This window comes from Bufo gargarizans, chromosome 4, assembly GCF_014858855.1.
Source record: "Bufo gargarizans isolate SCDJY-AF-19 chromosome 4, ASM1485885v1, whole genome shotgun sequence".
Classification (NCBI taxonomy): Eukaryota; Metazoa; Chordata; class Amphibia; order Anura; family Bufonidae; genus Bufo; species Bufo gargarizans.
The window spans coordinates 389,578,699-389,593,695 of NC_058083.1; the positions used below are offsets into that span (position 1 = coordinate 389,578,699).

The following is a 14,997-nucleotide window of genomic DNA, read 5'->3' on the forward strand; positions in this document are numbered from 1 at the left end:
GGAGAAGTTGGGGAATGTGTTTTGGGGTGTCATTTTACATATACCCATGCTGGGTGAGATAAATATCTTGGTCAAATGCAAACTTTGTATAAAAAAATGGGAAAAGTTGTCTTTTGCCAAGATATTTCTCTCACCCAGCATGGGTATATGTAAAATGACACCCCAAAACACATTCCCCAACTTCTCCTGAGTACGGCGATACCAGATGTGTGACACTTTTTTGCAGCCTAGATGCGCAAAGGTGCCCAAATTCCTTTTAGGAGGGCATTTTTAGACATTTGGATCCCAGACTTCTTCTCACGCTTTAGGGCCCCTAAAAAGCCAGGGCAGTATAAATACCCCACATGTGACCCCACTTTGGAAAGAAGACACCCCAAGGTATTCAATGAGGGGCCTGGAGAGTTCATAGAATTTTTTTTTTTTTTGGCATAAGTTAGCGGAAATTGATTTTTTTTTGTTTTTTCTCACAAAGTCTCACTTTCCGCTAACTTGGGACAAAAATTTAAATCTTTCATGGACTCAATATGCCCCTCAGCGAATACCTTAGGGTGTCTTCTTTCCAAAATGGGGTCAGTTGTGGGGTGTTTGTACTGCCCTTGCATTTGAGGGTCTCCACAATCATTACATGTATGGCCAGCATTAGGAGTTTCTGCTATTCTCCTTATATTGAGCATACAGGTAATGAGATTTTTTTTTTTCCGTTCAGCCTCTGGGCTGAAAGAAAAAAATGAACGGCACAGATTTCTTCATTCGCATCGATCAATGTGGATGAAAAAATCTCTGGCAAAAAAAAAAAAAAGGAGGGGAAAGGCGTCTGCCAGGACATAGGAGCTCCGCCCAACATCCATACCCACTTAGCTCGTATGCCCTGGCAAACCAGATTTCTCCATTCACATCAATTGATGTGGATGAATAAATCATTGCCGGGATTTATTTTTTTTATTTTTTTTATATACGAAGTGTTTGCCAAAGCATAGGAACACCGCCTCCTCCTCAGCTCATATGCCTTGGCAAACGTATCTTTTACTGCAGAGGAGAAATCTCGTCTTGCAGCGCCGCATACACCGACTTGTGTGTAATCTGACAGCAGCGCAATGCTTCTGTCAGAATGCACATCAGTGCTGCAGCTAGTCGATCGGTTGGTCCACCTGGAAGGTAAAAAAACAACAAAAAACAGGCCGCAACGCAATCATTTTATTAACTTTGGAACAGAACATATAAACTTTTTGAATTGAACATTAACCTTTTTGCTTACTGGTGTTTTTTTTTTGTTTTTTTTTTTACCTTTATAGAACAAACCTCTCCTTCCCCATGGGTCAATGTGCAAAGCGCAAATCGCCCAAAGATGTGGCGAAGTGCGTTATGCACTTTGTCCCAGGTGAAAGGAGACGTTTGCAGCAGCTCTGTGTGAATGGGCCCTAATAGCCTGTGTGCCTGTTCTGGTGAGATGTGATCCCTATGCTAGGTGTACCTGTGTGTGGTACTTCCGGAAACACTCCCCTAAGCATAGGGCAGGGTGGTCAGGGCAGTCAGGACAGAAATAGTGGGTGTCACGCCTTATTCCACTCCTGCTACAGACACGACATCTTTTTCGGGGTGATGGTTGGGTTGAGGTACCGGCAACGACATTGGGGAAATGTCACTCGTGTAGACGGCTAACTACACTGGTGGATGGGGCGACAGAACCTCCTGGGTACAGGAGGTTCTCGATGATCTCTACCTGAAATTTGAGGAAGGATCGTGTTCTCCTAGCCTTACTGTAGAGAATAAAACTATTATACAGAGCCAATTGAATCAAATATACAGACACCTTCTTATACCAGCGTCTGGTTCTGCGGGAAACTAAATACAGAGACAACATCTGGTCATTGAAGTCCACCCCTCCCATGTGAAGGTTATAGTCGTGGACTGAGAGGGGCTTTTCAATGACACGGGTTGCTCGCTCAATTTGTATCGTCGTGTCTGCGTGATTGGAGGAGAGCATGTAAACGTCACGCTTGTCTCTCCATTTCACCGCGAGCAGTTCTTCGTTACACAAGGCAGCCCTCTCCCCCCTTGCAAGACGGGTGGTAACGAGCCGTTGGGGGAAGCCCGCGCGACTAGTTTGCGCGGTGCCACAGGCGCCAAACTGTTCTAGAAACAAATGCCTAAAGAGGGCCACACTTGTGTAGAAATTGTCCACATAAAGATGGTACCCCTTGCCGAATAAGGGTGACACCAAGTCCCAGACTGTCTTCCCACTGCTCCCCAGGTAGTCAGGGCAACCGACCGGCTCCAGGGTCTGATCTTTTCCCTCATAGACACGAAATTTGTGGGTATAGCCTGTGGCCCTTTCACAGAGCTTATACAATTTGACCCCATACCGGGCGCGCTTGCTTGGGATGTATTGTTTGAAGCCAAGGCGCCCGGTAAAATGTATTAGGGACTCGTCTACGCAGATGTTTTGCTCTGGGGTATACAAATCTGCAAATTTCTGGTTGAAATGGTCTATGAGGGGCCGAATTTTGTGGAGCCGGTCAAAAGCTGGGTGGCCTCTGGGATGGGAGGTGGTGTTGTCGCTAAAGTGCAGGAAACGCGGGATGGCCTCAAAACGTGCCCTGGACATAGCAGCAGAGAACATGGGCATGTGATAAATTGGGTTCGTGGGCCAATATGACCGCAATTCATGCTTTTTAGTTAGACCCAAGTTGAGGAGAAGGCCCAGAAAAATTTTAATTTCGGAAACTTGGACTGGTTTCCACCAGAAAGGCTGGGCATAATAGCTTCCCGGGTTGGCGGTTATAAATTGTGTGGCATACCGGTTTGTTTCGGCCACGACTATGTCTAAGAGCTCCGCAGTCAAGAACAGCTCAAAAAATCCCAGGGCCGAACCGATCTGAGCTGTCTCAACCCGAACTCCAGACTGGGCGGTGAAAGGGGGAACTACAGGTGCGGCTGAAGTTGGGGACTGCCAATCAGGGTTTGCCAGCACCTCAGGGATTCTAGGGGGTCTACGGGCCCGTCTTTGCAGTGGCTGCGACGGGGTAACTAATGCTAGTGCCACCGTACCAGCTTCAACTGCCCTTCTGGTGCTCGCCACTTCACCAGGTTGTACGGCAGTGCTGGTACTAGGTCCAGGGAGGGCTGCGCTGCTGATGTATGCCTCACCACGTAATCCGACAGCGCCAGCCCCACTCTGCTGCCCTTGAAGCGGATCCTGCGCAACCTGTGGTCTAGCGACACGGGGCCGGGTACGCCTGGTGCTATCAGGGACCTCAGCCTCCTCGTCCGAACTTTGGGTCAGAGTGCCACTTCTTTCTACAGGTTCATATTCTGACCCGCTAGATTCGTCAGATGAGGCTTCCCATTCCTCATCCGACTGGGTCAGAAGCCTGTAGGCCTCTTCAGAATAATACCCCCGTTTGACATTTGGGCAACTAAATTTAGGGGTATTCCCTGAGACTACCCAAGAAAAAAAGCAAGCCTGTCTTACAAATGGGAGGCTAGCGAAGTACCGGAGGCCGCAGCGCTTGTAAAGTGAATGTGCAGTGATAAAAAAATATATATTTTTTGTCACTGCAGTGGGGCGGGCGTGGGCGAACGCACGTGTGGGCGACCGATCAGGCCTGATCGGGCAAACATTGCGTTTTGGGTGGAGGGCGAACTAAAGTGACACTAATACTATTATAGATCTGACCGTGATCAGTTTTGATCACTTCCAGATACTATAAAAGTACAAATGCTGATTAGCGATACGCTAATCAGTGACTGCGGTGCAGTGGGCTGGGCGCTAACTGATCCCTAAACTACCTAACCAAGGGGCCTAAACTATCCCTAAAACCTAACAGTCAATCCCAGTGAAAAAAAAAAGTGACAGTTTAAACTGATCACTTTTTTCCTTTCACTAGTGATTGACAGGGGCGATCAAAGGGGTGATCAAAGGGTTAATTGGGGTGCAGGGGCTAAAGTGTGGTGTTGGTGCTACTCACTGTGAAGCCTGCTCCTCTGCTGGATCCAACCGACCAAAAGGACCAGCAGAGGAGCAGGGCAGCCATATAACACATCATATTTACTAATATGATGTGTTATCTGGCACTTGATTGGCTCTTTTAAAAATCATCAGCTTGCCAGCCGCGATCATTGGCTGGCAAGCTGATGACGTGACCCCCCTTGACGAAATGGCGTCTCGCGAGATGACGCGTTTATACGTCAGTCTGCGCAGCGCTGCCGCCTCCGGACCGCGAATCTGCGTTAGGCGGTCCGAAGGCGATTAAAGCTGTATTCCTTAATTGATGTTCAAATAAATTCTTCAAAATTTGGAGGTTGTTTGGCAGAAAGGGTATGAAGAAAGTTGCTATGTCAGTTGACAAACCACCGAGACATTCTCTTAAGAGCGATTTCACACGCCAGATATGCCATGGATTTGCCATCACAGATTTTCTTATTCACATGCTAGGTTGAGTGGGGTTTTCTGCTATATTTAATGCCCCATGTGGATGTACCCTCAAACTGCATTCACACATGATGATAATGGGGCATCAGAAAGCTTTACCACCACACATCTACTTTTACTATATGCATAAGCCCAAGATGGGCAGGAAAGGCACCTGAGGCTACAAAGGATAATAGCCTGTTCGTGGCGCATCCCTTTTACCAATCAAAACCACAGGGGAAGACCTTGAAACTGAATGAAAAGACTGCAATGTAAAGAAACAGGCGGATTTACTATTGTAATTGCACCAGAATTGTGACTCCGATTGAGCCAGAATTCTGGGGCACTTGTATTAAACCACAAGAGCGCATGGCTTAGCCAGAAAAGAGTGTCACTTAAGATGCAACATTCTGATGCAAAGTGCAATAAACCAGACCAGGCAAAATTGTTTTCTTTTGTCATTTAGTTTCAAAGATCATTTATTTGAGATCATAGTAATAGCAATACTTCAATGCATTATTACATTCTGTATCGATAATGGAAATATAGACAATGCCAATAGTTATTAAAAATACAAATACAACTGAGATCATTCCAGTAACAAAGAATAAATAGCCCTGTATAGTGCACATTTATCAAAATTACAATGTGAAGGTGTATCTTAGGTCCACAGAATTTGCTGAAGACAACCAAGGCTCCCCTACCTTCTCAAAATTGACTAGTGAGTCAGTTCTTATTGCCGTCAATCGTTCACATAAGAGTAATTTATTAACCCTATCCAGGACAGCTTGAAAGCGGAGTGATGAGGATCTCCACTTGAAGGCTACATGAATTCTCGCTGCCAACAAAATAAACTGCAATAATTTAAATCGGGGGAACGTTAACCATGAAGGCTTGTCGCCTAATAAACAGTGTGAGAGTGTGGTGGGGTAATCACAGCCCAGGGTCGTTGAGATTAAAGAACAGATCTGATCCCAGAAACGCCTGATCACTGTACAGTTCCACCATATGTGTAGCATCGTGCCGTCCATTTCACAATTTCTGAAGCATTTCGGGGATACCTCTGGGTACATACGATGCAACCTGAACGGCACCATGTACGTTCTATGCAACATTTTTATAGAGGTCTCTGCCAGTGTGACCTGCCAGGAGCCCTTCGTAAGCGTTTGGGAGCATTGATGCCACTTAGACATAGAAGATTCTGTACCCATGTCGCTTTCCCACGCTAGCATATATGGAAGTTTTACCCCTTCTGGATGAACGTCGAGCAGTCCATATATTCTGGATAGTAGCCCCTGTTTGTATAGGGAGTAAGCCATCATTCTTTCAAAAGGGGTAAAATCTAGTTTCTGGGCGGTTCCCATCAATGACTGTAGAAAGGAGAATATCCTATTGACATTGAAGTGTTCCCCTGCGTGGGGGGGCAGAGTGTTTGTCTACAAATTCGCCCTTTGGTTCCAATTTTCCCTGCCGCAGGATTTTATGTAGGGAACAGAGGTTCTTGTTTATCCACCAAGTAAAGGCGGTGTGTTGCATACCCGGGCGGAACAGTGGATTACCAAATATCGGAGTTAATGGGGATGGGGTAGATTGCAATTTATACTTAAATCGCACTGATCTCCAGAGGAGTAATGAGTAATGTGATAAGAGGGATGTAGTGCGGATGACTGGTGGTAACGAGGGTACTGTCCATATGAAAGCTGTCCAAGTATAAGGTGCCATGTGTGACATCTCTAGTGTGACCCAGAGTGGCTGTTTCTTCCTTTCTAGTTGCGTTAAGAACAGTTGGGCCAATCTTGCTGCCCTATAGTATTTCAGCAAATCTGGAACTGATAAGCCTCCCCTGTGCTTTGTGTCTACACATAATTAATTTAGGGATGCGTGATCTCTTGTTAGCCCAGATGAACTTCATGATGTCCTTCTGTAAGGACTGTAAATCTGCTGAGGGAACAGGGACAGGGAGTGTCCTAAACAAGTATAAAAGTCTCGGGAGGACTACCATTTTAATTATGTGTATCCTGCCTACCCACGAAAACCGGTAGAGAGCCCCAAGATTTTAAGTCCTGTTTGATTTTACGGTACATCGGAAGAAAGTTGGTTCTATATACCCAGTCAATTTTGGTTGGTAACAACGTCCCTACATATGAGATATAATGTAACTTGTGCTGAAAGGGGAAATTTCTTTAGCAATAGTTCTTTCGTTTGTGGGGGGATATTACAGAGGAGTAGTTCCGACTTGTTGTGATTAATTTTAAGACCAGATACCTCTGAAAAGGTTTGCAGTAGATGCAGCAGAGTTGGGAAGGACATAACGGGGTTAGTAACGGACATTAGTAAGTCGTCAGCAAATAAGTTTAATTTATATTCTGTCCCTCCTACAGTTAATCCTTTGATATCAGGGTTGTTTCTAATGTGAATGGCCAAGGGTTCTATTGCCATGGCAAATAGGGCTGGGGATAAGGGGCATCCTTGTTGTGTACCTCTGCATATCCGTATAGGGGATGGGCAAGAGGTGGGGAGTTTAAGATGTGCCTCAGGGCAAGAATATAAAGAACTTATTGCCATGAGGAACGGGCCGTTCCCCTCCCATTCTAGATAGGACTTTGTGTAGGTAATCCCATGTAACCGAATCAAAGGCTTTTTCTGTATCTAAAGCTAACAGTGCTAGAGGGATATTGTTCCTATTAGCATCTTGAATGAGATTCAAAACCTTCCTAATATTGTCAGGGGCTTCTCTCCCAGGTATGAACCCTACCTGGTCCTTGTGTATAAGACCTGGCAAGATGGTGTTTAACCGACAGGCCAAGATGAATGTAAATGTTTTGTTGTCTAGATTAAGGAGGGATATGGGTCTGTAGTTGGATGGGTTCAGAGGGTCCTTGTTGGGTTTAGGGATAACTGTAATATTGGCCTGTAGAAATTCTGCTGGGGGAGTATGTCCTTGTAGCTGGAGGTTGCAATAATTAGCAATATGCGTGGAAAGTAAAGGGGCAAATTTTTTAAAGTATAGCGCCGAAAAACCATCCGGGCCGGGGGCTTTACCTGTCTTCACGTTGTTTATAGTATATTCAACTTCGTCATTGGATATCGGTCTGCCTAGTTCTAACAAAGTTTATGAAGTTATCCGGGGAATAGACACAGCTGATAAGAAGTTCTGTATGTGGGAATCGGAGGGAGTGCTGGGAGTGGAGTATAGTTTCTGATAAAAGGAGTGAATAGTGTGGTGTATAGTGTCTGGGTTAGAGGTAAGTTGGCCCGAACACGTACGTAACTGAAAAACCTGGTTTATTTTCTGTTTTGCCTTAAGCTGGGAGGCTAACATCTTATCGGGTTTGTTTGCGTATCTATAATAATATGATGCTGTCCAACGTAGGGTTTTCTCTGTATTGTTAGAGAGGATAGAGTTCAGTTGTAGTTTAGTGTCTTTAATGTCCTTTAGGAGATATAGGGAGGGGGATAAGGACTCGTTTAGTCTCTACGCATAACCTGAAGTAGTACGATCAGCCATAGCTATGTCGGTCAACACCATGTCATGATCCGACCAGGAAGAGAGGATATGTCTAGAGTATGAGGGGAGAAGGGCCGTGGAGGTGAATATCATGTTGATGCATGTACAGTCATGTGAAAAAATTAGGACACCCTTTGAAAGCATGTGGTTTTTTGTAACATTTTTAATAAAAGGTTATTTCATCTCCGTTTCAACAATACAGAGAGATTAAAGTAATCCGACTAAACAAAGAAAACTGAAGAAAAGTCTTTTCAAGATCTTCTGTAAATGTCATTCTACAAAAATGCCTATTCTAACTGAGGAAAAAGATAGGACACCCTTGCCCCTAATAGCGAGTGTTACCTCCTTTGGCTGAAATAACTGCAGTGAGACGGTTCTTGTAGCCATCTACCAGTCTTCGACATCGGTCTGAGGAAATTTTACCCCACTCCTCAATGCAGAACTTTTTCAGCTGTGAGATGTTTGAGGGGTTTCTTGCACGTACAGCCCTTTTCAAGTCACCCCACAGCATCTCAATGGGATTCAAATCTGGACTTTGACTTGGCCATTCCAGGACTCTCCATTTCTTCTTTTTCAGCCAATCTTTGGTTGATTTACTAGTATGTTTTGGGTCATTGTCATGTTGCATGGTCCAGTTCCGCTTCAGCTTTAATTTTCTAACTGATGGTCTCACATGTTCTTCAAGCACCTTCTGATACACAGTAGAATTCATCGTGGATTCTATGATGGTGAGCTGACCAGGTCCTGCTGCAGCAAAGCAGCCCCAAACCATGACACTTCCACCTCCATGCTTCACAGTTGGTATGAGGTTCTTTTCTTGGAATGCTGTGTTTGGTTTACGCCAAACATGTCCTCTGCTGTTGTGTCCAAATAATTCAATTTTGGACTCATCTGTCCAAAGAACATTATTCCAGAAGTCCTGGTCTTTGTCAACTTTATCTCTGGCAAATGTCAGTCTGGCCTCGATGTTTCTCTTGGAAAGCAAAGGTTTCCTCCTTGCACACCTCCCATGCAAGTTAAACTTGTACAGTCTCTTTCTGATTGTAGAGGCATGTACTTCTACATCAACAGTAGCCAGAGCCTGCTGTAGTTCTCGAGATGACACTTTAGGGTTTTTGGAGACCTCTTTTAGCATCTTGCGGTCTGCTCTTGGGGTGAACTTGCTGGGGCGACCAGTCCTGGGCATGTTGGCAGTTGTTTTGAAAGCCCTCCACTTGTAGACTATCTTCCGGACAGTGGAATGGCTGATTTCAAAATCTTTTGAGATCTTTTTAAATCCCTTCCCAGACTCATAGGCTGCTACAATCTTTTTTCTGAAGTCCTCTGACAGCTCTTTTGCTCTCACCATGGTGCTCACTCTCACTTCAACAGTCAGGAGCACACCAAACTAAATGTCTGAGGTTTAAATAGGGCAAGCCTCATTCAACATGCAGAGTAACGATCTACTAATTATGTGCACCTGGTGTGATATACCTGTGTGAGATCTGAGCCAATTTAAGAGGGAATACATGTGAGGGTGTCCTATCTTTTTCCTCAGTTAGAATAGGCATTTTTGTAGAATGACATTTACAGAAGATCTTGAAAAGACTTTTCTTCAGTTTTCTTTGTTTAGTTGGATTACTTTAATCTCTCTGTATTGTTGAAACGGAGATGAAATAACCTTTTATTAAAAATGTTACAAAAAACCACATGCTTTCAAAGGGTGTCCTAATTTTTTCACATGACTGTATATAACTGATGTATAGGTGAGTAATATGTATAACTCCTTTGTGGCCCATTATGTTCCCTCCACGTGTCAGCTATAGTTAAAGACTCTAAGAACTTTCGAATCTTGATCTTGTGTGAACGTGGACGTTGCTGGGTAGGGGGGACGAACGGTCCAATACAGGGTTAATAGTAAGGTTAAAGTCCCCACACCAAATGATCTTGTGATATGTGAGGGATTCAATAATGGTTCCCATCTCCCCCAGGAATGATACAGGATCATCATTAGGTGCATACACATTGACAAGACATAATGTTTCCTCCCGGTATGTTCCCAGCAAAATAACAAATCTCCCATTGGGGTCGAAAATCTATTGCAGCACGGACATCGAGAAATAATTTTTTAACAACGTTATCACACCCCTGCTTTTTGATTGATAGGTAGATGAGAAATACCTAGAGTACTGTGAGTGAAATTTTTTTGGGTGGGACCCGGGTGTATAGTGCGATTTCTGTAGACAAAGGATGTCAGGTTTATGTTTCAGATACACAGCAAATGCCATTTTCCGTTTTCTAGGCGAGTTCAAGCCTCGGACATTATGGGATAATATCTTATACATTGCCGATATAGTATGAGAAGTTTGTGTGTGCTAAAGTAGGGGATGTCCTTTATCTCATGAACCCCCACCCTCACCCCTACACTTATATGCAGGACCTTATCAATGTTGTAATTTGGGTGATCTCTAGAACAAAAGTCATGAAACAAAACTTTTAACAATAAAACAGATGCATAAACTGCATAGTATGGCAAAAGCTGAACCAAGTCAGCACATAATGGCGGGTTGGGTGAGAGGAAGTCTCGCCCAAAAATGGCGCGAATCTCCATCTCCATCAACCCTCTTAGTTAAGGTAACATGAAAGTCCACTAAGCCGAATCCCTGATATAGGACTAAAAAAATCAGTAGGATAAAGCGATCAATAAAAAACTTATAGAAAAATAAAACTTTTCAAAAAAAGATCCGTATACAGGTGCACAGATGGAGGTAGGCCCGGCAGCTCCGGGATATTTCTGGCTGCAGCCAAAATCAGGTCTCTGACCTCAGGATGATGAAATTTTGAAATTTTAGGACCACGTCCCTTGGTAAATCATTCGAGCGGGGTTTCCCCCAAAGCCCTGTGGACCCTGTCCATTTTCAGGCGGTTTTGCTCCTCTTGTGGCAGGAGGGCCGTGAATAGAGCTGTCATGGTGGTTTGTAAGTCCAGATATGATTCGGGCAGACCCTTTACATGGAGGTTTCCTCTGCGGGACCGGTTTTTAAGGTCCTCTATCTTGGACTCCAGCTCCTCCAGTTGCGCTGCATGTGAATTAATGTCTGCTCTGGCGGAGCCCAACACATCTGCAATATCATCAGTGAGGGTCTCCAGGTCAGAGACCCGCTGCCCCAAGTACTGGATTTGGCGTGTAAACTCCGCCACTCCTTGTGAAAGTTCTGTAGGAAACAGAGCAGCAATGTTGGCAAAGAGTTCTGCCTGGCCTTGTTGTTAGCCTTGTGGCTCCGGCATGCAGCCGCTGTTAGTGGAGGAGGCAGGGCTAGCTGGAGCTAGAGAGGGATCCGCCATTGTAGAGCGCCCAGTACCTCTGAAGAGTTCAGGTAAAGTCTGTGATGGCGCTGGTGTACTTACCGTTCTCGACTTCCCTCTGTTGCGGGACATTCTTGGGTTGTCGGACACCAAGTTTAAAGGCTTGTGGAGCCGGTAAAACGGCGCTTGTAGAGGGATTAGTTTGGCACGGAGCTCATAGAAGCATGTCCTCCTCCTCAACCTGCGGGCATGCGCCTCCCCTTTTGTCATTTAATACCAGTATGGTTATGTATGGAAGTGACTGAGTAAACCAACTCTGACAAAGCCCCTGCAGGAAGTTGGGTGTGGATCCTGGATCTGCCCCTATCTCAGTCTAGCTGATTGTTAGCAGAGGAAGAGAAAGGAGGCGGCTCCATGTCCTCTACTCCTCACAGGACTGGACTAAAAATCCAGAGAATCACCTTCTCTGAGGAGAAACACCTCACCATTTCTACATTACTCAAGAAATAGAAAGATAAAGCAAAAAGTCAAGAAGGTCCAGAATCTGCATTGCCAAGTTTTGGAGTCAACCAGTAAGGTATTTTCTGATGAAAGCTATAGACTTTGAGAGGGGCATTGTTGAGACACCCTTCACACTGGGACACGATCTGGCCTATCTTATGCCCTGTATCCCTCAGTTGGAAATTGCAGCTAGCATTGCCAGAGCAATACTGCCAGCCATATATTCTGCAGAAAAAGACTTTGGGAAGATAGAGAGGAAAGAGTACTATAATTCCCTTTCCTACTCAAATCCATACATTGCTTCCTGGGAAGATTTGCACTGTGAATTGTTAGCGTTGGATGTACTACTCCCACTCTGCACTTTTGTAAAGAGAGACTTTTTCCTGATCCAGACTATTAGCTGAGTGGAGAGTTGACAACGCTCTCCTGCTTGTGCCCGCTCTCTGCTAAAGCCTGACACAGCACTTCTATGCCAGGTTTTAGCGGAGCAGCGCTCGTACATAAAGGAGCAGCAATGTGCATTGGAGTTCCTGCCTATACAGCGCTTAGTACGGCCATAGGGGAATCCGTACTCCCATACACAGAGTTGTATGGGAGTATGGATTCTAAAACGTGATAGGCACACTTCAGGTGCCTTTTTGTGCACAAATTTTTTTTAATTTAAAAAAAAAGTATATTAGAAATGTTATTTTTAGCACATTTACTACAGGTTTTAATAAAGTGTACTTTAAGGTTTAGGTACACTTTAATATGTTATGGAAGTCATACCTGTTGGTATCATGGTGTCATCTACAGGAAGATAGTGCTCAGCATCAATAGAAATCTCATGATCATATATGTTTTCTGAACCCTTGAAAAAAGTTTAAAAAAAATGAATTAGTCAAAGCGTAGACATTCAAATAAATACAGATGTAACATTGCTACTATATGACATCAGTACATTTAGTAAAATTTCAGTTAGGAGCAAAGGGAAGCAGTAGTAAGTAATTTCATAAAACTCACCTAACTTTACCCATAATTACTTTGAGTTTTTTGGAGAGTCTCTTTTGAAGGAATATATATAATGAATGATTCTATATATAGCTGAATAAGCATTAAAGGGGTTATCCAATTCTAAAAATGCCCTCCACAATGCCCAGGCCTCTTCTATAGATCATCTTGCCCCGAGCAGCCAATAGCATGTCGCGACGGTGACAAGCCCCCTCTCATCACGGGTTATTCTATATTTCTGCGCTTATAAACCCCAGAATAAAAATTTCAAAATTAATCTCTAACTTCATACCAAAGGTTTGAGATATATGATCCACCAACAATACCCAAAACCTGTGTATGAAAGGACAAGACCTTAGCAGATAAATATTACCAGTCTGCTAAGTCCCACATCTAGGGCAATATGAATCTCTCTCTGCATTGGGAGAGTAGTATAAGCGATGTACAATAAATAATTGTGAAACCCTCTGGGTAAAGTTTAGCAATATAGATTGTGCATTCTGAAAGATCTGATCCCATTGATTCTGCATAGATCAAACTACATACGGATTCCAAAGTCTGTGGGCCAATAGTGAAGATTTCGCGAGCTTCTTATAAAGTAAGAGTTTATATACATGAGAAATACTCCCTTTTCTAGTTAGGGATTTCAGAAGTCCTGAAATCAACCATTTTAGATTTCATGGCATGTTTTAATTGCTAATTGTATAATCTTCCGTCATCAGGAAGTGAATATTTCATCTTCATTTCTTTATAGCCTAGCAATCTGTCACCAACAAAGATCTGCCCTAAATTGTTTATCTCAAGGATCTTCCAGAATGCACAATCCACCCAATTAACCTCCTGCAAATCATTACCACGTATAGGAGCAAATTCAAAATCACTTTTAATATTCCACACGTTCTATTTTCTTTGATTTTGGTGTATTGGCACCTAATAGATACTCGCTGCACATTATTGAAATGTTATTTTCAAAAGTCAGAAATAGAAAGAAAGCGCATCTCATCAGAGGTATTACAATTATTTATATACTATATATTATGCTGTTACCTGTCCTGCCAAATTGAAGTAAGAGTGGTTTGTCAGATTGATCGGTGTGCTCTTATTGGTCCGAGCCTTATAGTTTATAGTGAGCTCACTGCCAACAAGTGTGTAGGTCACCCAGACTGTTAATTCACCAGGGTATCCTTCTTCTCCATCAGCACTTGTGTAAGAGAATTGAACCCCATTTTCAATCTCCTTAGGTTTCCAAAGTACCTGCGACATAGCAATCATGAAATACTCATGTAAATTCAGTCTTGTGATTATTTCAAAGCCAAAAAACGCATTTGGATTTCAGTTAAAAATGAAGTAAATGTCATGAAATCATAGGAATTTTTTTGTTAGAGAAACTGATGAATAGAATCTTAACCCTTCAACCTAGAGGACAACTAAGGGACTGGGAGCTAAATAAATTTTACCGAGCGCAGTTGTAATGCTTCAAAAACACATCAAAACGTAGACAAAAACTTGGGAACATTATTCAAATGCTTAGTGCAGGGCCAGACGAGTTGATATCAGACAAGTATGTACCATAGAGGCAGGCCATGCTTCTACTATAGGGCCAAGAAAAGAGGAGGCCCTATGACAGGTTTCTCTCATCCCCATTTCAAAGAGCGGTGAGAACCTGCGCAATGATGTGGTTTCCACAATAGCTTGAACTTGTATACAAAAGGGATTGGACCGCCAGAACTTATTGACAAAAATGGAGGTGTTTGTGGTGGTATCAAGCAGCACTTAAAATGTGTCTATTTTTTTTCTTTGCTATGTAAGCCACAGGGCAGCGCATGACTCAAAGTAATTCAAAGACCACCTAAGGAAGTCACATTCCTCCCCCCTCCTGCCACTACTGCTGTAAACAAAAAAAAGTTTTATTCATTTTGGTCACAGTTTTATTCAACGCAGGGGCTGTGGCGTTTGTATCTGATATTTTTTAAAGAAGCACTTCCACAACATTTTTTATTCTCTGACCTGATAGAAAGGTACATGATGTAAACTGTAGTGAAGGTCACTGTATTTTATTGTTATAACCTCCCTTCTGATCCTCAGCTGTGTCATGTGACCAGCACTCTGACTTTCCAGCTGACACAGCTTGTTATGTGTGGACAGGGAGTCAGTTTCTCTATGTATTCCTATAGGTGCCTCAATGTCAGTCTCATAGGAATGAATAGAAAAGTAACTGGCTTCCTGTCCTGTGTAAGTTGGAGAGGCAGAGTGTTGGTCCCATGACACAGCTAAGGATCAGAAGAGAGGTTATTGCTCACAA

General features: G+C 43.5%; 1 protein-coding gene across 1 annotated transcript in view; it reads right to left on the minus strand.

Moving 5' to 3' along the window:
* The window catches only part of GALM (galactose mutarotase), a 68,364-nt gene that overhangs the window by 20,599 nt on the left and 32,768 nt on the right, over window positions 1–14,997 (minus strand). Inside the window, exons 4-5 of the mRNA XM_044290323.1 lie at window positions 13,743–13,949; window positions 12,474–12,555 (exon numbers count right to left, since the gene is read on the minus strand). Coding sequence (XP_044146258.1) covers window positions 12,474–12,555; window positions 13,743–13,949 — 289 coding nt within the window. The remainder of the gene's footprint in view (window positions 1–12,473; window positions 12,556–13,742; window positions 13,950–14,997) is intronic.